Source organism: Notamacropus eugenii, chromosome X (genome assembly GCF_028372415.1).
Source record: "Notamacropus eugenii isolate mMacEug1 chromosome X, mMacEug1.pri_v2, whole genome shotgun sequence".
NCBI lineage: Eukaryota > Metazoa > Chordata > Mammalia > Diprotodontia > Macropodidae > Notamacropus > Notamacropus eugenii.
In genome coordinates this window covers 78,983,980-79,007,398 of record NC_092879.1, presented here as the reverse complement: position 1 = coordinate 79,007,398, position 23,419 = coordinate 78,983,980, and the positions used below count along the sequence as shown (strand labels likewise).

General features: G+C 41.9%; 1 protein-coding gene across 6 annotated transcripts in view; it reads left to right on the top strand.

Annotated features, from left to right (window-relative positions):
* HDX (highly divergent homeobox) overlaps positions 1-23,419 on the top strand; it is a 102,092-nt gene that overhangs the window by 41,182 nt on the left and 37,491 nt on the right. For 5 of the 6 annotated variants that reach the window (XR_011971234.1, XR_011971235.1, XM_072626898.1 and 2 more), the window contains 2 exons: positions 4,564-4,617; positions 20,652-20,798. Coding sequence is in view for 4 of the 6 variants with exons in the window: in XM_072626898.1 (XP_072482999.1) it covers positions 4,564-4,617; positions 20,652-20,798 (201 nt within the window). In the remaining 2 variants the exon portion in view is untranslated. The remainder of the gene's footprint in view (positions 1-4,563; positions 4,618-20,651; positions 20,799-23,419) is intronic. The other variant, XM_072626897.1, reaches the window with a different exon arrangement.

Here is a 23,419-nt window from a genome sequence, read left to right as displayed (position 1 = left end):
ACCACCTTATTTGTAGCTCAAATTTATGGAAATACAGATAGGACTTGGGTGTTCCCTAATGTTCTGTCCAGATCCTCTTTTCTTTTCTCTTTAGACTATCTTACTTGGTGATCTCATTAGGTATCATAAGTTCCAATAACAAGTCTTTGAAGATGATTTTCACATCTATTTATCCAGCCCTTGACTTCCAGACTCACATCACCAACTGTCTTTTAGATATTGTGAACTGGATGTTCTGTAGATATCTCAAATTCAATTTGTCTAAAATAGAACTCATTTTCTTTCTCCCCAAAACTTAGATCTTCCTAGCTTTCCCATAACCATTGAAGGCTCCACCATCTTCCTAATCACCCAGGCTCAAAACCTGTGTCTGTCTTTGACTCCTTACTCTCACCCCATGTATTCAATATATTGCTAAGTCCTGTCATTTCTACCTTTGCAGTGTCTCTTGTATACTTCCCCATTTTTCCATTCACATAGCCAATAATCTGTCATGGGCCCATATTACCTCATGCCTGGACTATCACAGTAGCCTTCTGATTGGTCTCCCTCCCTTAAGTCTCTCTGCACTCCAGTTCATCTTCCATTCAACTGCCAAAGTGATCTCTCTAAATTGCAGGTCTGACCCCATCATCTCCCTACTGCATAAACTCCAGCGGCTCTCTGTTACCTCTAGGATCTCTTTGGTTTTTTTTAACTAAACCTGACTCTTATCTTCCTAGTTTTCTTATACTTTGCTCCCTTCCACTATGATAATGATGATGATGATGACGATGGCTAACATTTATATAACACTTGCTATGTGCCAGGCATCAAGTAATACTGGCCTTCTTGCTCTTCCTTACACATGACTCCATGCCTTTTCACTGATTGTTCCCCATGCCTAGAATGTTCTCCCTCCTCATCCCTGCCTCCTGACTTTCTTGGCCTCCTTTAAGACTCAGCTCATATTCTGTCTTCTTTAAGAGTCCTTTTTTGTACTTACTCCATCAGCCCCACTCCTCTCACTGCCGCCACCACCATCATATGCTTACCCACTGAGATTACCTTCCATTTTTCCTGTATTTATCTTGTATATACATATCTGTTTACATGTTATTCTCCACCCCTACCCCCACCCCCACCCTTAGACCATGAGCTCCTTGAGGGCAAGGGATTTTTTCCTTCTTTTGTATCCCCAGCACTTGGCCCAGTGCCTGGAACGTGGTAAGTACATAATAAATACTTGTTGGTTAACTGAAGCCAAGGTCAATTGAATGTGACAGTTGGTTATGTGGTAACTGTTGATGACTGCTTTATAAAGAGAAGGACTTAATTCTGCCCAAACTTCATATGGACTTACCATCTGCATTTTTTTAAATTGTAGGACATTGGAAGTGACCAGTGCTTATGGGAGTAGCCCATTTTCTTGGCTACACATAATTGATTTTAACGCTGAAACACATTTTATAGCCACAGATGGGCCCTGTCACTGTTTATATAAATTCAATTACCAAGTTTATTATATACATGCCTTTGATTATTTCAAGTATAATCTTGCAATAGTTCTTGTTTTTTTGCAGTTCATTTAGTTTTACGTATTTTAAGTAGCAATTATGTATAGCAAACTCTCAATTAGCCTCACCAAGAGAAGGGAGCAATTGTACAGATAATCCAAAATTGTTGAAAACCCAAATCATTTTTATTTAGCTCGAGAATGCTAGATATAAATTTCTTTCCTTTCAGCAAACTTCCTTTCTGCTTTCCATTAGTACAGTGCCTGGCACGCAGTAGATACTTGGTAAATGTTTATTGATTGATTTATTGATTACTTTTGCCTTATGTTTAGTTAGCTTGCTTTACTGAGCACGTATGCAAACGGTCTAAGAATTGGGGATATCACATGGCAGGGTAGGACAGAGTATTTGTAGGAAGGTTTTCAAAACTCACTCTTATCCCTTCTGTTAACTCATTTATCAAATCCAGTTGATTGCACCTCTGCAGCATATATTCCATTCATCTCCTCCCTGCTCCCACTGGCTTGAATTATTGGGATAGTGTCTTTGTTGTTCTGTCATTTCAGTTTTGTCAGACTCTCTGAGACCCCCTGTGGGGTTTTCTTGGCAAAGATGCTGGAGTGGTTTGCAATTTCCTTCTCCAGCTCATTTTACAGATGAGGAAACTGAGGCAAAGAGGGTGAAATGACTTGCCCAGGGTCACACAGCTAGTAAGTGTCTGAGGTCAGATTTGAACTCAGGAAGGTGTCTTCCTGACAACAGGGCCTACACTCTATTCTCTACAGCGCCATCTAGCTTCACAAAACCTCTTTACATAGACTCTGCTTTTCTCTCCCCTTCAACCCATCCTTCATATGCCAGCAGAATAACCTTTTTATACATAGATCTGCTCATGTGCCTCTTCCCCCCAAAATATTCATTGACTCCCTATTGCCTGCTTAATCAAGTTCGAACTTATTTACCTGACATCAAGACGTAGGTTAGGTTTTCCACCTCCCTTTCTAGCCTTATCTCAGATCACTCCCCTACAAGTACTCTATATTCCAACTGAACTGACTGGTCCTCCTTCCCACCTCACAGTGCTCTCAGCTCTCCTATGTCTCTCACTTTGCCCTTAGTCTTCTGTGTGACTGGAACATGCCCTCTTTCTCCCCTCTTCATTTGAGCTCCTAACCGTGCTTTAAAATGCAAGCTAGACTACCTCTTCAATGAAACTTTACCCGATGCTCCCAGTTGGTAATGACTTTACACCTTACATATCATGTGGTAGGTGCTCTGGTCTGCAACTCTCTAATGTACTAAGCAGGTAACATTTTGTATTAGAATTATGTTTTGGGCTCATGACATCCTGCTGTACTGTAAACTCCACGAAAGTGAACATGTCTTAACTAAACTGAGTGTCTCCCTTAGTGTCAGCCCAGTATTTTGCCATGGTAAGCTCTTCACTGTTTGCAGAATGAATGGCTACTGAGTAGCCTAATGTGATTTGCCTGTTATTATCTTAAAGACAGATCACAGGCCTAGTAGCACAGGCACAGTAATGGTTTTTTCCCAGTGTTTGAATTATTGTACTCAGGCACTCTCTCACATCTCTGAGAGGCAGTTTTCTTGTCGGTAGATATAATGGACCAGCCCTGAGCATAATTTATCAGAATGGATGGCTTTTCCTGATAGACAGTTCTTTCACCTGCAGAGAAAAGTTTGGTTCTGGCTCTGTCTGGCTAAAAATCCAGACCAGTTTTGGTTCAGCCTTTGATGGTGTACTCTAGGCACCCTAAGGTGGTTGGAGTGGTAGGTTGTCCTGGGGTTGAGTTATATGACAGAATAGAGCACTTTTATCCTTACCTTTTCTTGATTGCTTATTTGTTTAGCCTTTCTTTGTATCCCCAGTGCTTAGCCCTGCAACTGCCCAACACATGGTAGGTACTCTATAAATTTTCGTTTACTCACTTCACTTGCCCACATTCCCTGGGGCCAGCTTTTGAGTGCTATTCTCCCCATCCCCCACTTTCCAGGTGACAATGGTGGGATGCATTGGTAAATTCTATTCAGAGTTGGACTATTATCCTGTCTAATGGGATTCTGCAACTTGCATCCAGTAGCTTTTCTGTAGGTCAGTGGGGACCATAGAGAGTAGGCTGAGAAATTCGTCCTCAGCAGCCATAATGGGTCAAATGAATCCTTTTCACCCACCTACACCAAGTGTAATTAAAGCTCAGAGTCTCTTTACATTCATGGGAAATGACTGCAATTCATTTGCAGAAATTTGAAGTGGTCTGAGCTCTCTGAAAGCCCAATGTAAGAGTAAGGTGATGGTATTATCTAAAACCTCTTTATCAGCATTGAGCACCCGAATGTGACAGGTCTTTTTAGAGAAGTGTTCTTCTCTGCAGAAATTGGACATCAAAGAGTTATGCCTCAGACCCATATTTCCCTTCCCCTTTCTCTGTATTCATAGATCTTTTCTGTAGTTGAAACTTTCTTGAAGTTAATGAAACTCTGAAAATAGGGATTATATCATTCCCTAGAAGAGGAGTAAACTCACTTCTACCAACTATAACCATTTGGATAATAATCTTTTTCTGCTTTTTTTTGGTAGAAGGGTGGGAGTGGGGATTATCAGATATTTTTACTGTTTGAGCAAAATTTCATTCCAAGAATACTCAGAAAAAAATACTTGTGTAGGGTTAGTCCAGTAATGATTCTGAAAGGTAAACTGAGATCATCTATCTCAATACCATGGAGCACGTCTATGATTTATGCCATATTTTTGCTTTTGTTTTTAATAACTATTGTGTATAGATTTAAAACAAAACCAGACTGTTTCCTCAGTTGCCCAGATAATTCCACAATGCAATGTTCTGAAAACATTTCTAAATTTCTAGGGGGACCTTGTTACCCCTTCTAAAATGAAGAAGGCCCATTATATCTGTTGGGGTAAACAAAAGAATCACTTTGGTTGGCATAGGGGATGTGCTCTGGAAATAGACCCCTCTCTTTCATGTTGATCTACCTCCCACCCATGTCAATGTCTACCTGACCGAGACTCCATTTGTTGTTTCCACAGATTTCAGGAAACCTTACTGTGCCTTGGATTACAGGGTGTTCTAGAAAAAGAGCAGTAAGTAAATTTTTATATAAAGCAGCAAGCGGGTCATACCTTCCTTATTGTTGTTAGGAATGCCATGTAGAACTCTGTCCTGGTTTTGTAATGCTGGGAATATAGAACCTCATTAAGACTGTTTTATCTCAGAGGTTATATTTTGAAGTAATATTTACACAATGTTTACAAATACCACCAAGGTAACCTTTAAAAAAAATGCAATCAGCATACCTAAGAAAGTCTTACAACAGGTTGTTACAGCTGGAAAATCATTTTCATAAACTATAATTGCTAAGTTTTCCTGGGTCTGATTGGTTTGGCTTAGCAATTGAACCTTGATTGGGACCAAAATTAGAAGAAATTTTTAATCTTTGTTAAATAGTTTCTCTTATCACTTTGTATTTGAATGTTCAGAGGGGCCTAATAAACCCTCATGTTATGGCCATCTTGTTTTTCTACTCTGCTTTTCCGCAGTCAGGTTCTAGAAACATTTGCAATCAGTACTGCAGAGATTGGGAATGGGTGACAGGGTATCTGGCCTATCTCCCCGTAAGTTCTATATGAACCTTGGTGCTCTCTTCTCTCTAACCCTTACTCCTTTCAAATTCCTCCACATCTAATTACCCTCAGCCTTTTCTCTCTACCCTTCTTCTCCCAACAACCACTGTTCCCTGAATGATCTGACTTAACTAACATCCCTGTCTCTACCTCTCTTTTTTCTTTCTCTGCTAACCACTTCATTCCCTCCGTATGCTTCTGGCTGGCATCTTTCTAAGGCCTGGATACTCAGTTCCAGTTTTCACTGAAGGTTGAATCTTGAGGATGAGAGCTCCAGAAAAATTGCTAACTTGCATACCCACAGCTCTCCAGTTTTTCATGAAAGCACTGTAAAGCCATAGTCCCCTCCCCCCCACCCCCCACACACACACCCCAACGCATCTTGAAGAACATGTCAAGCTTTATTAAGAATGTGGTTTTATGTGTTGTATTTGCATATAATTTCTGTACATAAGCACCATACCAAAAGGAAGGCTTTGTTAAATAGATAGACTGCTAAATGGACAGTGACTTGTGAGCACATCTGGCAATGAAGATTTCTTATTTAATCAAATTTGTTCCACCCATATCATCAAAGCAGCATGAGAACGTTGGCTGTGGCATGGAAACAGGCTCGTTAAAGCAGACTGAGCTTTGGCAGGCCAGCCATGCAAACTGGCTTCTACCTGGCTGATTTGGGCAGAAGATGGCAGGAGCTTTGTGTGTCCTTAGTATGTTTACCTGGACTGTCTCTTATTGGGGACTAGCAGAGGAAGAGGACTAGGTTTCCTGTTTCCTTGTGGCTGGTTGTCTTTTGTATTTGTGTCCCTAAACTTTTTTTCTGAGTGCTCAATTATTGTTGATCTAATTCAGTTGATGGAACAGCATTCAAATGAATTGAATAGAGGGAGGAAAGCTGGGAAATGTGGGAAGTTCTGAGAGCAAGGTCCATGTACATGGCAATGGCATCTGACTTAGAGATTTATTGACTTGGGAAGGCCCACAGGCTCCACCAAGAGAGCTCACACTACTCAGTGGAAACCCTACTTTGGAAAGTCAGCAGTTGGCTTTGTACCATGAAGGCTAAACTCGCCCATCAATTCCTTCTCTCTTTTTATTAAGACACCTGATTTTGAAAGCCAACCAAATTTATTTCTCCTTTGGTTTGAATCCTCCTTAATTTCCTCTTCCTCTCCTCTGCAAACACCAACTTTTTAGAATCCTTAAAATTTTATTTTGTACTATTTAAATCTTGAGGGAACTTTTCTGTTGAAAATAAAGTTTTCCCATTTTAAAGGAGCATGTGACAGACTATTGTCTGAGTTCCATCACAGCAGATCTCCAGTTCTGCTGATAAGAGGCCTAAGTAATCTTAGGGTGTCCAAGAAACCTAGTAAGGAGGTAATAGCCACTGTTTGAAATGTTAAACAGTTTTCAAACAAAGGAAATATAAGGAGTTATGTTCAAGGAAAGAGTTGGGGGAGGGAGGAGGTATGTTAGTGTATCATTAAGCTAACCCTTTGAACCTCTAGTTTACCTCTAGTTTTTTTTTTTTATTTTTATTATTATAAAAATACTTTTGGGAAATAAGCTGTTAAATACCTTTAAAAATCTGTGTGAGTGTTTATTCTTTCTTAGTTTCATTTGCACTCAATGCTATGGGCATTAGTACAATTTGGCAAATACAGGAAGGAAGCCATGCTGAGTTGGGACTATAAATCTCCAGGCTGCAATAATACTGTAAATCTCCTATGAAAATATGAGGATGTAAGAAAGGATTATTTAGGAGCCCTTTGTTCACTCTACTTGATATTAATTTTGGGGTAATTATTAAATTACACATAAAATTGAAATTGCATTAGTTTGAAAAGCAAAGCCAAAACTAGAGGCAGTTTGCTGGGGTAGATAAAAGCATTGGACTTGGAGTCAAGAAAATAGGGGTTTGCATCTCACCTCTACCACCCAGAAACACAGTTCCCCCTTCTGAGCCTCATTTCCCTTATTTGTCACAGAGTGGTATTAGTTGTAGTGCCCAACTTGCAAAGGAGTTGTGAGGTCCAAGTGAGATTATACTTTTAAAATGCTTTGCAAACTGAAAAATACAAGAGAGTCCATTTCTGTGGTTGTTACCTTGAAATGAACTTACTTCTTGCTTAGTCAGACAAGGGTAAACCAATGACCAGAGACATTTTGGTGGGTATAAGGAGACCAACATTTACCACCACCAAGTTTGCTGTTTGTTAGTCTTGAACTCACCCTGTGTAGCAGGTTGACCCTGTTTTGATGGAGCATACTTATGTACTATGTGAATAGTCTGAAACTGGTTTCAAAGTTAGTTGCATGGGCAAAGAAACCCGTATTTATAGGTGCTGCTTGGACATGGAACTTGGCTGCATGCCCATGTTTTTTCTCTACTTGAGGTAAGAAATTTATTAGGAATTGTAGTTTGATGATTGTTTCTCAGTGCTCATCTTTTTCAATAATATTTCAACAGACTGCCTTGGAAACAGAAGAAAATGGACGTTTGAGATATGTGACTTACAAAATCAATTAATCTTCTTTTGATTCTTTTTATTCATATGAAGAATACATGGTTCTCCATCTACAATTGCAAATAAAAGATCTGTCGAAGGTCAGAGTACATTGAGTTCTAGCCAATGTAGTCATAAGATTAAACAGCACGGATAGTGAAGAGCTGCCCATGAGATGATATTTTTACTTGACAAAAAGAAATGTAATGTCAGGATACTTGAACTTTGCTTCAAGATTATTACTTTTAGTAAAGTACTTTCTTTCTGATCACATTAGCTTTTGTGGATGAGAAAAAAAGGCAGAATCCTTTTTAAGATGTGCTTTTTTAAAAAATTGGGAAGATAATTACTCAAAAAACCTATCTGGTCTGGCTTACAAGAATTTTGCTTATTTACCTTGGATATACTTTTTTTTCTCTCTGATGGAAACTTTGGGACTTTGGGGAAGGAACAGAGAGAGACTAGGTGTATACGTTCCCATCTCAGAAATCCAGTTGACCCAATGCAGTTGAGTCTTACTTGCCATGGGAGTCAGGTTGCTTTGGAACGCTACAATGCATTATGTTCAGTAGCCTTGGACAAGAAACGATGTTTTTGACCTAAAATCAAGAGGAGGTAGCATAGAGGGGATTTCAGGTCAGGGGACATGGGTTCTAGACCCAGCTCTGTCACCTTCTGGGTGACTTCAAGCTAGTCACATAACATTGGCAAAATGAGAGAGATGACCTTGTTGAATGCCAGGGTCCATTGCAGCTCTGATGTTTCATGATCTCATAATTCTCGAGGCTTTACAAACGCTTTTTTTTAGAATGATTTTTGCAGCAAGCAATATTGGAAAGTTGTACAGTTGACTTTGTATCTTCTTTACCCCTGTTACTATCTTAGACTAGGTACAAGGAAAATTCAATCCAGATAACTACCAGTAGAACAAAGGCTCTCTATAACAAAACTATTTCCCACAGAATGACCCACAGTATGTGGAGCTGTGGGTATTTGGCCCTTCTCATAAGCACTTTTGAATAACTTCCTTCCTTCCTTCAATTCTCTAGAGCCGAACAAGCAGCTTCAAGGGCCCAGAAAAGAATTATTGGCCCAATAGAGATAGGGCTCCAGTACACACTAACTGTTCTTTATGTGGTGACATCAGCAACAAAAGAGCAAATATGGTTAGATGAGATTGATTTTTAAAATGTTTGTGAAAGAGGATGTGAGATGAATAGACTTACTTCATTCAGTGCTTTGAGGAATATGAAATGAGTACAAACTGTCTCTAAAAGACTTTGTTTTTATATTTCTCTGCCTTCTCGATGTTGTTTATGTGTCTTTTCTCCTACTTACCTACCAGTAGTTGAAAGATGAGTTAAGGAACACATGACCTGGACTCTGTCCTTAGTGCCATGTTTTTCAACATTTTTATCAGTGTCTTGGACAAAGGCATAGATAGATGACTTATCAAATTTGTGAATGACTTGAAACTAGAAGGAATGGCCAACCTAGGTTAGATAATAGAATTGAGATCAAGCTAAAATGAATCTAATTCAATGACATTTGATAGAGATGAAGGTAAAGTCTTACACTGTATAACTGATTTTTAAAATCCAAGCCAGGATGGAGGAAGGATAGCTAAATGACAGTACATATGAAAAAGCCCTGGAATTTAGTGGACAAGAAGCTCAATACAAGTCAATGAGGTGACAATGGCAGCCAAAAAGAAGCTGCCATGATCTTGGGCAGCATTAAGAGAGAGTCCTAGTGTCCAGATACTAGGGAGGTATGGTGGTTTCTCTCCTTTATGCTCTGACTACACCATTGTTTGGAGCGCTGTGTTCAGTTCTAGGCATCATGTTTTAGGGAGGAGGGGCCAAGACAGGCTAGAGCGTGCATGGAAGACAAGAACCAGCAGCAGCAGGAGGATCATTGGAAAGAAGTGAAACTGTTAAGACCTGCTCCATAAGACTTAAAGGGAGACCACCAGATCGCTGTCCTCGAAAATCAAATATTGGAAGGGCTGTTAGGTAGAAACAAGATCAGACTTGTTCTCCTTGACCCCCGAGGGCACAACGGGTGGAAGCTGCAGGGAGAGGAATTTCACCTGAATTGGAGGGGAGAATGTGCTAACAATTAGAGCTGCCCCACATTAGAACAAACTGCCTCAGGAGATGAATTTCAGATCCCTGGACTTCTTCAAATAGTGACCACTTGTTAGAGACAGAGAAGTGCTTTCTACCCAGGTACTAGTTGGACTTGACCTTTGACATTATACAGTTCTGCCTGAGTAGACATTGGTTCAAAGCCCTGATCTATTGTTAAATGTTGTCGTGTGGCAGAGTTGAGTGTGTTTTAGAGTATGTGCAGGTCAGAAAGAATGCATCTTGGGTGGGAAGCACTGGGGAGATGTGGGTTCTAGACCTAGCTCTGCTACTAATTGGCTCTATAGCCTTGTCACTTAGCTACTCTGGGCCTTGGGCTCCTTGTCTGTAAAATGAGATGTTTGGAATACCTGCTCTCTCTAGCCCCTTGCAGCTAGTTCTCAGGTTTTATCGCCAAGAGGGAAGGCTGTAAGAGAATAGAAAAGGACAGATAGTAAAAGTAGCCAAGACAGTGACTGAGAAGTCATCTGTAACTACTGACTCTCATACTTGCTTTCTGATGTCTAGAAAGTCTTTGAAAATAGTCTATGCACATCTTTGAGGCTATCCTTATTGAAAACGTGAGGAGGAAAGAGGCAGGACTTCGTGAGTGGGTTTCTGACTGTAGATCACCTCTTCAGGATGATGCTATAGACATAATTTACCCATATTTTAGCAAAGCATTTTACCTAAGTTGCTCATGCTATTCTTGTGGGGGAAATGAAATATAAGTTAGGTGATGGTACAATTGTGTGAATCTGATAGGGCTGAATTACCCAATTAAGAAAAAAAAATCAGTGTCCCAAGTACATGGTGGGGAGGTGTGGCTAGATAGCAATGTATCTGAAGAAGAACTTGGAAGCCTGCAAACTAATATAGTGGCCAAAAGAGTGAATGCAGTCTTAGGTGGCAATTGATTGAGGCACAGTGCCCAGGGCAAGGGAGGTTCCAGTCCTGCTGTGCTTGGCCCTGGGCAGATCACATCTGGAAAATTGGGAGCACCGGAAGCTGGAGGCCAACCAGGATGGCAAAGGGCTTTGGGATAATGCCATGAGGATTGTTGGAAGGAACTGGGGATATTTAGCCTGGAGGGAAAAAAAGATTTAGGGGAGCCCTGATTGCTGTCTTCAAGTCAAGTGAAAGAAGAGATTCATCTGTTCTGTTTGGCCTCAGAGGGCAGAACTGGGACTAAGGAGTAGCAGACACAAAGACTGAGATTTCGGCTTGATGTCAAGGAAAACTTCAGAGCAGTTCGAGCTTGCCAAAAGTGGGATGGGCTGCCTCAGGAGGTAGTGAGTTCACCCTCACTAGAAGTCTTTCAAAGGAAGCTTTTATGACCACTTGTCAAGTATGATGTAGAGAGAATCCTTGTTTAGTTAGAGGTTGGACTCTCTAGCCTTTCCAACTCTGAGGTGCCATGATGTTGTGATCAATCACTATGGAGATATGAGTAGTCCCTGCAATGGAATTCTGCAGCTGATCTTAAATTTTCAAAATGCTACTTCTGGAAGTTGAAGGAAAGGGAAAAGTTCTCAGGCATTGGATTTGTTTACTCCAGTGAGTGACTAGGAGCTAGAAAATTGAGCATTTCAGATGGGGGTCTTGTGGCTGGACAAATTCTCCTTTTAAGGGAATTATTCTGAAAACTGAGATAGATGGAGCCTGATAAAGTGGCTCAAGAGCCAGACTGAGAATCAGGTGAGGTATAGGCTCACCTCTCTCATATGTGGGCAGGTCACTTAACCTCTTGGACCTCCTCTACCCCCCAGTCATGCTCTAATGCTGTGACACACATAAATAGCCTAGCTTCACCCAGAAGAGGTTATTTATTTCCTCTGCCCCCAATCATGAAATCACAAGCCCTCCCCCTACCAAGAAAAATATTTGGCAAAATTAGTTCAGGAGTTACAATCTTTGGGACAGCCCAGTTTTCATTTCAGGCAACTTTTACTTTGGGTCTTCAGGTGCCACAAAATCTGTTTTTCAAAATATTTAGCCATTCTCATATTTTCCCAAACAATGAAGGCTAGAACACTCTGAGTCATTTGGTTGTGTTTCTTCTATGCAATCTTATAATGCTCAACTTATAGATACTTAGAAATCTGGGAAATTCAAGCCCACTGTCCACAGCAGGTCAGAGGTCAGCATAATGCCAGTGTAAGGTTCAGCGCTCCAGATAAAACACCAGCTTGGGAGTTGGAAGATGAGTGTTAGCTGTGAGGTCCTGGCCCTGCCACTGAAAAGCCATGAGATCTTGGGAAAGTCACTTAGTCTCTCTGATCTTCCATTTCCCTACTTATCAAATGGGGGCAATAATTTTTCCACCATGCCTTTCAGTTTTCCAAGCTCAAGCTAAAGAGGCCAGTGTTTTCAGAAGTGTTTCTAACCCTACCACCCCTCCCAATGCCCTAGAAGATCTAATATTGGCCATTGCCTTGGTGTACCAGTCCGGGGCATTTGGGTGCTGAGGCCTTCCTCCTATTCCTCCCCAAGGCTGTCCATGGTGCTTTCTGAGAAGAAGACGCTTGGGATGTGCTTGCAAGAAATAAGCTCAACTCTTTGGCATAGCCCTGTGATCTTGTTTCTCCTATCCATTCTGGAAATGTTATTAAAAAATATATTTGTGGATGAGCCATAGTTATTAAAGTTGACATCTTTTCAATAAAGAAAAAGCAAATCAAAGTTGGGGAATGGTAATGAGACATAGGTTACCTTAACATAGCCACTTTCAAAAGTATGAATATTGTTAATACAGAGTAGTCTGAATAATTATATCTATTTTTTTCCCTTTCACCTGCAGGTTGTGGGGTGGGGGTGGCAGGGTAATTTCCTGTTAAATAGAGTTTTTATTAAATTAAATTAGTCTTGACTCACAGCTGCTGCAAATCAAATTTCTAATTTTCATGAGTATATTTGCCCATTCCCAGGTAGGGGCCCTTCTGCCCCCTCATCCCATCAAGTCTAGGCAGTGATTCAAACTGTTGAGCCTTTCCAATTTTAATAACTTACAAAAACAATTGAAAATATTGGTTAGACTTTAGCAGAAGAAGATGAAGAAATTTTAAAGAGACAGCCTTGAAGGAATGGTCTGCACCAAAACTTTAACTAAAGGAAAAAGAATCAAGGAGAAGCGAGTTTGATGAGGAAGGAGCTTAGGCTGCACATGCTCAGTCTTTCAGTAAATTTCCGAGACACCCAAAGCAGACTGGTGGGTTGTTTTTTTTAGTGATTTAATTTTTTTTCTACTGCAGACCTCTGTAAACAATGCTGCCATACAATCCCGTACCATGCACCCAGTGGACAGTCAATAAATGTTAATTGGCTGGCTGACAAAACATCTTTTCCAGCAAAAGGCTGGCCATCGATTTCTTGCTGCATTTAAAGTTATGCAGAAAGTTCTTTTCATTAAGCATTTCTTTATATAACATATTAAGCAGAGCATATTGGTGACCTGATATAACACTGGACAAAAAAAAAACAAGCTGTCTAACATGGAAAATCTATCTGTGCTTTTCCCACAATAACATTAAGATTTAGAAAAATATCTTAACATAAAGTGGTGCAAGGTCTAGTTAGTACTGAATTTCCCTCATTTCTCATCCCAAGTCATGTGGCAGTTGTCTTTTGGAGATGTTTAGAGGTGCATGGCATGCATTCAGAGGGTTCCTCTCTTTCAACAAAAACATGTGTGTGTGTTCAAAAAAATTAGACTGCCCGTATCCTATTTATTGTATATTCAATGCTCTTTGCTTGTCTTACACTTCATAGGTTGTTACAGCTAGGAGGGGGCAAGGGGTAGTGGGGAGGGGATGCAGCTGACCAGGTCCCATGTGCCAAAGCGCCTACACCCGTTGGCTGCCTCTCCAATTTAGGGAATCAGAGCCCCAACCTTCATGTGAGGAGCTTCTGCCCAACCAGCAGGGAGGGAGATACCCATCAAGCTTTGCTAATCTTGTTACCTTACCTTGGCCAGGAAATCAACTGCATCTCTCGGTTCCATTTGTTCCATTCTGGGGGCTGTTTGATATGCTGGTGGAAATAGCTAAAAGCAATGCCATAGTCCCTGTTTCACAAATATGCAAATTCATATTGCCAGGGTTCAGGAGAACCAATGGAATGTGATTGAGGTGGGGGGGTAGACTAGGCAACTTCTAAGGTCTCTCCCAGTTCTGGAATCTCCATCTGTCCCTACTTCCACAAAGGTTGCAAGCAAATTCCCAGCATGCCATAGTGTCCATCCTGTTTAAAAGTTCAGGTTACTCCATGTGGACCACTAGGCACTTTGAGGAGAGAAGGAATTATCCTTTGAGATCAACTGACCCTAGTTACAGGCTATAATGGAGGCTATGATGGCCTGCAACTTGCTGCCAACTCCAGGCTCCCTGTATATCTGATTTGCCCCCACTCTGGCTTCTAGGGAACATCAAGAATTGGGTGATCAATCTAGGGGATGAGGTGGGGGCACTTACCACTTTTACTCGTGAGGCTGCTTCCTTAACACTGAGCAACAATTCTTGGAATATGTTTTTCGATTGTTGCCCACTAAGTTTGGAAGAGAAACTTTGATGTTCCTGTCCAAAGAAGATGAGGAGATTACTTTAGAGAATTCCTTAATGAGTCTGGTGTTCTGTGTACAGTAGTTTTATTTCTAGAAATGATAGTATGGATTTCCCCACCAACACCACCACCCCCCCTTCTGCTTGTCAGTTAAAGGGATTTCTCTCCGCACAACTCCCTGTTTCTGCCTAACATCATTTTCTGTGACAATCCTCTAGCAGATAGGTAGCAGTAATCGAAAGGGCTTGAGTGACGAGCAAAAACATTGAAATGTTAGCTTGGCAATATCCGTTTCAGCACTGGAGTTTATTGCTGATTAAAAGAAAGAGAGAGGAAGGGAGCCTTCTAGAAGCCTTGCCTGCATGGCTACATTGTGAAGATTTATGATGTTCCTTTAGGTGAATCACCAGAGGACTATATTAGTTCTAATAAGCCAGCCCAGCGAGAGAGGTTTGTACCGACCAGGATATTGGAGGTGCATTATGTTTCATAAGTACAAAGTACTTTGGAAGGAAAGCAAACAAGGGAAAGTTATGGCTCGCTTATAAAAATCATTGTAAAAAATGACGGCCCAACTTTATCTATCTGTGAGTGTCGGAGATAATGTAATGAACCCTGCTTCTTCAGCCTCTCTCAGCTAGATGGATTGCCCACCATCAGATGCTTTAAAATTTAATAGGAAATGGAGAGACCTGTAGGTTTACAGGGATGGCTAGATCTCCTGTGTGTCATAATGTAGCTAAGAATTGTTTCTGATATTAATAAGGTCCATTTATTTTGCATCTGTCTGGCTTTATTTTAGTGGTCATACACCCAATTAACTCCATTATATTGTTACACTAGTCATACTATTACTCAGGGCCAGTAGTTTGAGGAAAATGAATTTTGTGTATATTGCTAATATTTTTTACATCTATTGCTCCATTCACTTGTGAATCTAAGCTTAGGTAAAGCCCTGTTAGGATACTTTGATGCTTCATTTGGCACGTTATATATATATCTGTCGGTCTGTCTACCTACTATGTACAAGGCACTGCAATCGTTTATTATGGGGGGAAAGAAGCCCTTGAAATGATTTTTCTAAAGATGACGATACATCTGTTTCCCTCTAGCCAAAGACTTGCTTTTAATTGTCTTAAAGAGCATGAAATAGAACTTGTGTCAGGTGGCATTTTCCATTTCTGAAAAAGAAAAATGGATCTCACAAAGGAATTCCCAGAATTGGGCAGTACAGCCAATACGCAGACAGCTTGGGCTGCCAGTTACAGAATATAGCCATTAGTCCTCTGCTGTGGCCACACCTTCAACTGCAGTACTCTGGCTCAGCCTGGCTTTTCAATCTCCACCACTGTTTGGCAAGGCTAACTCATCAGCCACCTCCATTTTGTTTATTTCCCCCCTTATAGAAGTCTTGTTGCATTCAAGTCAAAGGATCTGCTGCATCCCAGCATCCCAAGCCTGTGGGGGGTGAGGGGAGGATGCCCTCCAAGAAGGATTCATCTTTCTTCTGTCAAGGAAAGTGGATGTGTTTTACTCACAAATCTGGGGATTGTGCTTAATCAAAGAGACTGATAAAAGGTGAATTTCTCTATTTGAAGAAGAACCCCAGAGAGTGTTGGGGGATATTAGCAAATAGATTGTTGTATTCAAGCAGGATTACTATTTTGATTTATTGAGTCTTTTAATCAAGGGTATTATGGACTGTATTCTCATTCTCTCTCTCTCTCTCTCTCTCTCTCTCTCTCTCTCTCTCTCTCTCTCATGATTAATGCCATATGAAGTAAATGTTTTTGTCCATGGGAATATTTTTATATTTTTACCCATGCATAACTGTCAGAGATGAGCAACTTGAGAGCTCTCTTTACCCTTTGAGACCTCTCATTTCACCAAATTGCTTATGTGTATACAGTGTCTACAGATTGTGTGTACACATGGTATAGACATAAAGATAAAACAAAGAAGAAAAAGCTGAGGAGGCAGAGGGGGATCTACCTGTGTCTGAGAGTGGAAATATTTGATAATCTGACAAAATGAAGAAAGCAAATAAGTCTATGAACACTAGCAACCCATTTTTGATAGATTCCTCTTTAAAGAGTTTTTTTTTCATTATCTCATGGAAGACTTCCTTCTCCCCAGTAGCCTGGATTGTAGCGAGCCTTAGTCTTTCAATCCTTTTGCCTCCTCCTCTGGGAAGGAGTACAAACTGTGTTGTGTACATACATGGCTGTTACTTTTCATGGGGATAAATACAAGCATGGCACACACTCTGCAGGTTATTGCAAAACACCTCTTGCCCTCCATGCTGCCTGGAAGTGCAATCCTTAGTTCTCTGTCATTCTTGTTGGTAGCTTTCAAGATTGGGGGGGGGGGGGCAGAGGTGGGGGTAGGGAGGAAACTTCAGGGGTCTCCATGTAGGCCTTATTTATAATGGGCCTCCTGTCTTTTCTGCAGTGATGATGCTAGTTTGTTCAGCTGCCTTTGATTGGCAATTAGCAGCTTTCTGTCAATGGCCCAATTCAAACAAGCTGCCTGCAGCTGTTTGTGACAGGGCATCCAGCAGAATCCAATTACCAGTCATTTTTTTTCCTTCTTCCTACCTCTTCCATCCTCTCTTGATGATCAGATTTCTGAAACTTGTCTTGACACCTCTCCACCACTGCTCCCCATGTCAAGGTTATTTATAAATAAAGATAAGACAGTTCAATTCCAGTGTAATTTAATCCAGTGATGCAGCTTAGAATTATCTCCCAATTTCCCCCAATTTGCTAAAGGGTTTCATCTGTTCCTAAGCCTAATGGAATAAACCATTAGGCTATGGGCTGTCAGAGACCATAAAGAGCTAGAAAGACCTTGCTGGTCATCTAGTCTACCTTCCATTTTCCAGGTCAGGATACTGAGACCCAGGGGAAACTAGAGCCAAGTACAGTGATCTTTCCACTATATCCATGTCCTCATGGGGTTGATTTGGACTCATGTTCTAAAAGGTTAGTCCCATAATTTTGAATGGTGATTCTGACTGGTGCCCAGAAGGGCTTCTCCCTTGGCCAGCCCTCTCTGACGTCATCCTTTGGGTTTATGTGCAGCTTTTAATTTTCTGTGCTCCAATTGCCATAGTGAATAAATGATGATTTTAAGAGAAACTCTTAGAAAACAATAAATGAAAAACAAGGAGATGCTTGTTACTTAGAACAGGAGCTCTGTACCCCTAAATCAGAGCTCAGTCAAGTCTACCTTTATTTAAAAAAAAAAACAAAAAAAAAAACCTGAGGAAGCAATTCAATTGTGAGGCGTGGCTCCTTGACCAATATAAAGGTCAAATAAGTTTCATGGCCTCAGTCTCCCTTGCTCTGTAGTTGGGCCAGGCCTGCATGGGCAAAATAATGTCAATAGAGTTATCTAGTCATTTGGACCAATGTCCCTTCTTTTTCTCAGATAAGATCTTCAAATAACTCTTTTCAACAAATTAGGAAGATAATTACTTGTCTTATCTCCTTCACTTTAGCCAGGGAAGTCTAGGCTAGTGCTCACACATAGTAGGTGCTTGATCAGTGTTGAATTTATTGCATTGGACTGGATCATTAGACCTTGGACAGTGTATGTATGCTACATGAAGCCTGCACTTTCAAATCCAGTACAACTAGTGAAAGACAGAGGTCACTCTAATTTTTTTCTGAATACTCTCCGAGAAATTCCCCCTTCTTCCTTAAACCCCAGCCCCTTTTCCTTTTCCAAAGGGGCATTTGAAGTTTTAATGCTAATTGATTTTTATTACCTTATTTATTTTCTTAGTTAAAATATGCTCTTAGGAGCCTTAAAAATAATTGCTCTTTCCCAATAAGCTTCTACTTAAGAGGCATTGTCAAAATAGGTCGCTTTCAGTGCTGCTAATGTTGAGACCCCAGCACATTTCCAGCAAATCAAATCAGTTTTTATTTAGTTCAATTTAGGGGACTAGGCGGCTTTGGATGCCCTCTAAATGAATTACAAATTAATTGGCTGAGTGTGCTCAGCGTTCTGTTTATTATTCCTTTCAGACTGGCAGGAATGCACATTAGCTTGCATCGGGGCATTTGGGACAATGGAAAATGATATGAGTATTTAGTCTGGGCATTTTGCTGGGTTATCTGCATCTACCCAGGACCTTGCTACAACTTCTTTGCATTCTCTTTGCTTTTGAAACATCTCAGCTCTCCATCTATTTTGCAATCAGTCTGGTCCAAGTACCTAATGAGATTTTTATGTTATAAATCACTTCAAGAGTTTCTCCTCTTGATTAGAAAAAGTTGGATAGGACATTTTGATTCACTTATTGGGAAGATGTAATTTAGTACTAGTACTTATAATGAATGTTACTAATCATTAGGGTTTTTTTTCTCAAGGACAGGAAGAAAATAGATTTAGCAGATAATATTGACTAGTATGAACAGCTGTAGCAATACATTTCTTACAAAGAGATCCACTTTAATTGGAGAGACAGAGTGGTTCAGTGAGAGAGTGCTGGCCTTGGAATCAGGCAAGAAGTGGGTTTGAATCCTACTTCCGATGCTTCCTGGTTGTGGGACCCTGGAAAAGTCACTTAACCTCTATAAACCTCACTTTCTTCCTCTGTAAAATGAGGGTATTCTCTGTAGTGCTGACCTCACAGGGTTATTGGAAGAATCAATTGAGATAATGAATTTTTTAAGCACTTTGCAAACCTCAGAGCACTAGATAAATGATTAATTACTATTTGATCTAAGTTCATTCCCTGAGTAGTAACTCTGGAATTTATAGAGTGCTTTCCTCCACCAAGTGACAAGAGTTACTTCCCATAAGACTTTCAAAAGCATACTCCATACTCCCTCATTTACCTGGCCCTCGCCTATTGAGATGTTCTAGCTGTCAGGATCATTTTCCCACCCTCTGTGTGTGTGCAGAAGAAGAGTTTTTCAGCTCCTGGCCAAGGCCCAAGAACTCATCCCCCTTGAGGGGTCAGCAGGCTAGAGGGGAGCCCAATGGCTCCCACTTCAGGGGATCTTTTCCCTTGAAGGAGTACCCATACTCCTTTCTCAGAGGTTTTCAGTATGACTGCTCTGCCTCCTTGCTAACTGGAGTCATCCTGGGCTGTTGCAAAAGCATAGTTAGGAATCGGTGGCCTAGCGAGCTAGGTTCTGCCTTGTCCGAGCTTTGGCATGGACTCCTGGTGTGACACTGGATAGATCATTTTACTCCTTTTCCCTACTTCCTTCTCTGTGAAATGATGGGGGGGCGGGGGCAGTTTGACGATAGAAGTCTTGGAAAGGGAAACGATTTTCTTAAAGTCCCACAAGTAATAAGTAACAAAGCTAGGATTTGAACCCAGGTCACAAAATCATCGATGTAGAGCTGAAAGGGACCTCAGAATCTAACTAGTCCAGACCTGTCATTTGAGGAAACTGAGGCCCAGGCAGGATAAGTGGCTTACCCATGTTCATACAGGTAGTATGCAGAAGGGTAAGAGGCAGTATTTGAACCCAGGGCCTTCCTTCTTTCTCTTTATCCCACTGCCTCTGTCTCATTCCTCAGTTTGCAAGGGGGCTTCACAGACTGGCTGAATGAAAACAGTTGCTAAAGCCCTCCTTCACAGAAGTCATGCTCTAAGTATGAGGTGTTTGGATCTTTGTTACAAGGAATGAGATGGCAAAGCATTTCAGCACTCTAAGCTGGGCTTATCATTCAGGCCTCTGCTGCCATAGTCGAGTTCTTCTGGCAGGGCTGCCTTTACATTCTCTTTCCACGCTTTTCCTGTTGGCCTTAATGAGAGCCCTGAAAAGAAGCCTGTGGAAGGCAGATTGAGATGAGCTTAGTTTAAAAGCCTTCCCCAAGCTTCGAAAGGTTTGACTGAGGTGACCCCAGCCACATCATGTTAAATGTTGCAGAAAATCCCCATCTCAAAAAATGACTTCCATTGTTATTTCTCAGGGCAGTGGGGTGTTCTGAAAAGGGCCAGGGCTGGGAAATCAGAAGCCCTACGTTTGAGCCAGGTTACTTACTACCTGTGTGGCCAATCCCTTCACCCCTGTGGGCCTCAGTTTCAGCATTGTAAAATGAGGGACACTGGAAGGCAGGGCCAGCTAAGGTCCTCTCCAGTTCTGAATCCTGTGAAGCTCAAAGTCCATCACCACATGTTCTCAGGAAGGCTAGCTGATCCCATTAAACATCAAAGAGATGCTCTGACCTGGTCAGCCAGGCACAAATAATCTAGCACATCTCATCCTGCGCAGTCACTTGGTATGATCCTTTCATTCCAGGCTTCTAATGAGAACATTCTGTTTTGCAGCTCCAGGACCGCACCCAGTTCAGCGACCGAGATTTAGCCACTCTCAAGAAATACTGGGACAATGGCATGACAAGCTTGGGCTCTGTTTGTAGAGAGAAAATTGAAGCAGTTGCCGCAGAATTAAATGTTGACTGTGAAATAGTCCGGGTAAGACTTGTGATCCTTGTCTGACGGAGGTGGAAGGGGAGTGTGGAAGGATGCCTTTTAAAGTTGCATGAGGTGACCTGAAATAGATGGCACATGGTAGGTACTGCATGGGGATAAAAGCCTCTAGCTGAAGATTATATTGATCAGCCACCAAGGCCACATTTGACATTCCATTTGCAAGGAGTTGACATAAAATTTCAATGGTGACAATGATCCCAGAAGACCTAGGGGAAGTGGTAGGTAAGAAGAAAGTGGTCCAAATATAATACTCTTCCGAGGAAAGTCCAAAGCATTTTCTTATAAACACTTGAGGAGAAAAACAGAGTCAGAGGGAGTGACAATGAGGGAAAAGGTCACAGGGTATTGGTTTTTGAGTTAACAGGGACCTTGGGGATCATCTAGTCCAGCCCTGACACTTTGGAAATGAGGAAACTGAGGCTCAAAGACAGAAGGTTGCAGAGCTGAATCCTTTGACATTCATCCTCCAAGCTTCCTCTGACTCCCCAACCTTGTCCTGCCTCATGCCCTGAGTTACTGGCAGGGCTGGAGAACAGGGCTGCCTGCAGAAGGCTCACTTGTTTCTCTTCCTTGGAATCCAGATGGGAATTAACAATAAGAGGGTTGATGGAAGCCAGGACAGCTCTTGAGCAGGAGGATTTATGATCCAGTTGGCCTCTGGCTTTCAAAATGCTGCCAAAAACCCATTTCAGTGAAGCAGGAGCAGAAGCCATAAAGCCAACCTCTGTTGCTGAGTGGGGGCAAAGGGGCGCCAGGATTTGGAGCTATAACAACCAGGGCAATTGGGCAATTTGTCTGATCCCTTTTGGTTTTGTTCTTGGACCTGGGCAGAGCAGGAAAGGTGAAATATCTCCTATGTGAAAATGGACATCCCCAAAGTCTTAGTGCAGTTGGAAGCTAGTAAGGCTTAAAGAAGCTTTATTTCCACTTTTAATAAACTATTAAAGCTTAAAACTGCACTAAGACTTTGGGGACACTCGGTGTATACAACAACAAATAGAACAGACAGTAAGATAAAGTCTAGTTGACCAGCTGGCATCAATCACCTACCATGTGCAAAGCACCGTGCTAGGCACAGGGGTAAAGCAAAATTGAGATAAGACAGAATCCATGTCCCCATAGCCTTTATAGCCTAGTAGGAGGATTCCATAAATGCATTTGAGAATCAAAGCAAAGTGCTAGGTGAGGTCCAAGGGAGAAAGGCAGGCTTTTCTGTAGATCACAGGATCAGAGATGAGAGCTGGAAGGGGCCTTAGATAGACAGTCTAACTCCCCCATTTTGCAGATGCGGAAGTCCAGGAAGAAGTGAATTGCCTATGGACAATTCAGGTAGGAAGTGACCGAGCAAGGGAAGGAATTCCATAGACCCTCTAGGCACAGGAAACAGTGGGGACAAAGATGCCAACCGAGAGGGCTCGAGGGGGAGAGTGGTGTTAGGAGAACAGACCTTTGTCCAGTCTGGTGGAGTCATCATGGTGTCCTCCCATGCACCCATCTGAGACCAGCTCCTCTTTGGAGAACATGGTGGCACTGCATCCAAGGGACTGTGGAAGGGCCACTTGAGAGGAGTGCAGCAGAAAAGGGAAAAGTCATGAGTCATGTCAACAGCTCACTAGAGTAAGCCACATTCTCCTGGAAGCACCAGCTGGTGGGTGCTAGTGTCAAGGGGGGAACAGGATAAGTAGTTCTGTGTTGGAAAGCAGTATTGGCAGCTCCCCACTGCCACAGCTGTCCAGCTGCCCGTCACTTAGCTAACTTAGAACTCTTCTCTTCAGCTCAAGTGGGCCTAAGGGAGTATCTGGGCTAACTTCCCATTTAGCAGAGGAAGAAACTGAGGCCAGAGAGATGAAGTCACTTTCCCGAAGTATGTGGCCCTTCCCAGAGGCAGGATTGAAGCTAGGCTCCTCTGCTTTACAATCCAGTACTCTTCTGAGTCCTCTACTTTGAGGAAAGGCTGGATGATCAATCAATCAATAAGCAATTAATAACCTACTATGTGTTAGATGCTGAGGATACAAATAGAAAGAATGGAATAATCCCAGCTTTCAAGGAGGAACTTCAATTTCTCAGCTTCCTCTCCTTCCCATCCTGGTTTCCCTGGCTCTACTAAAATTCCACCTTCTGCTGGAGGCTTTTGGATTCAAGAGGTAATAGGGAGCCACTGAAGTCGATACAGAGTAGGGGGAGCGGAGAAACAGAGTGAGGTGGTCAGATCTGGGCTTTAGGAAAATCACTTTGGCAGCTTTGTGGAGAATGGGCTGGAGCTGGAAGGGGTTTGAGGCAGGGAGGTCATCTGGAGGCCATTGCAGTACTCAAGGCCATGTGATTAGAGAGAAGCAGTTGGAGGTGAGTGATGTTGTGGACCACTTGTCACCTATGTTGTAGGGGGCCTTCGATTTGGGTCCAGGTGGAACTGAAGGCCCGCTGAAGTCCCTTCCTACTCTGTGCTGCGACACCAGGAAAAAGCAGGACCAGGGAGGCAGCTGGCCATGGGCAGGGAAGGAACCAGAAAGGGAAGTATTCCTGCTTTCCTCCCCAGGGAGAGAGGCCTTGGCCCTTGATTGCTTTGAAGGGTCATCCTCTTCCCTTTTATTGGGCTGGCA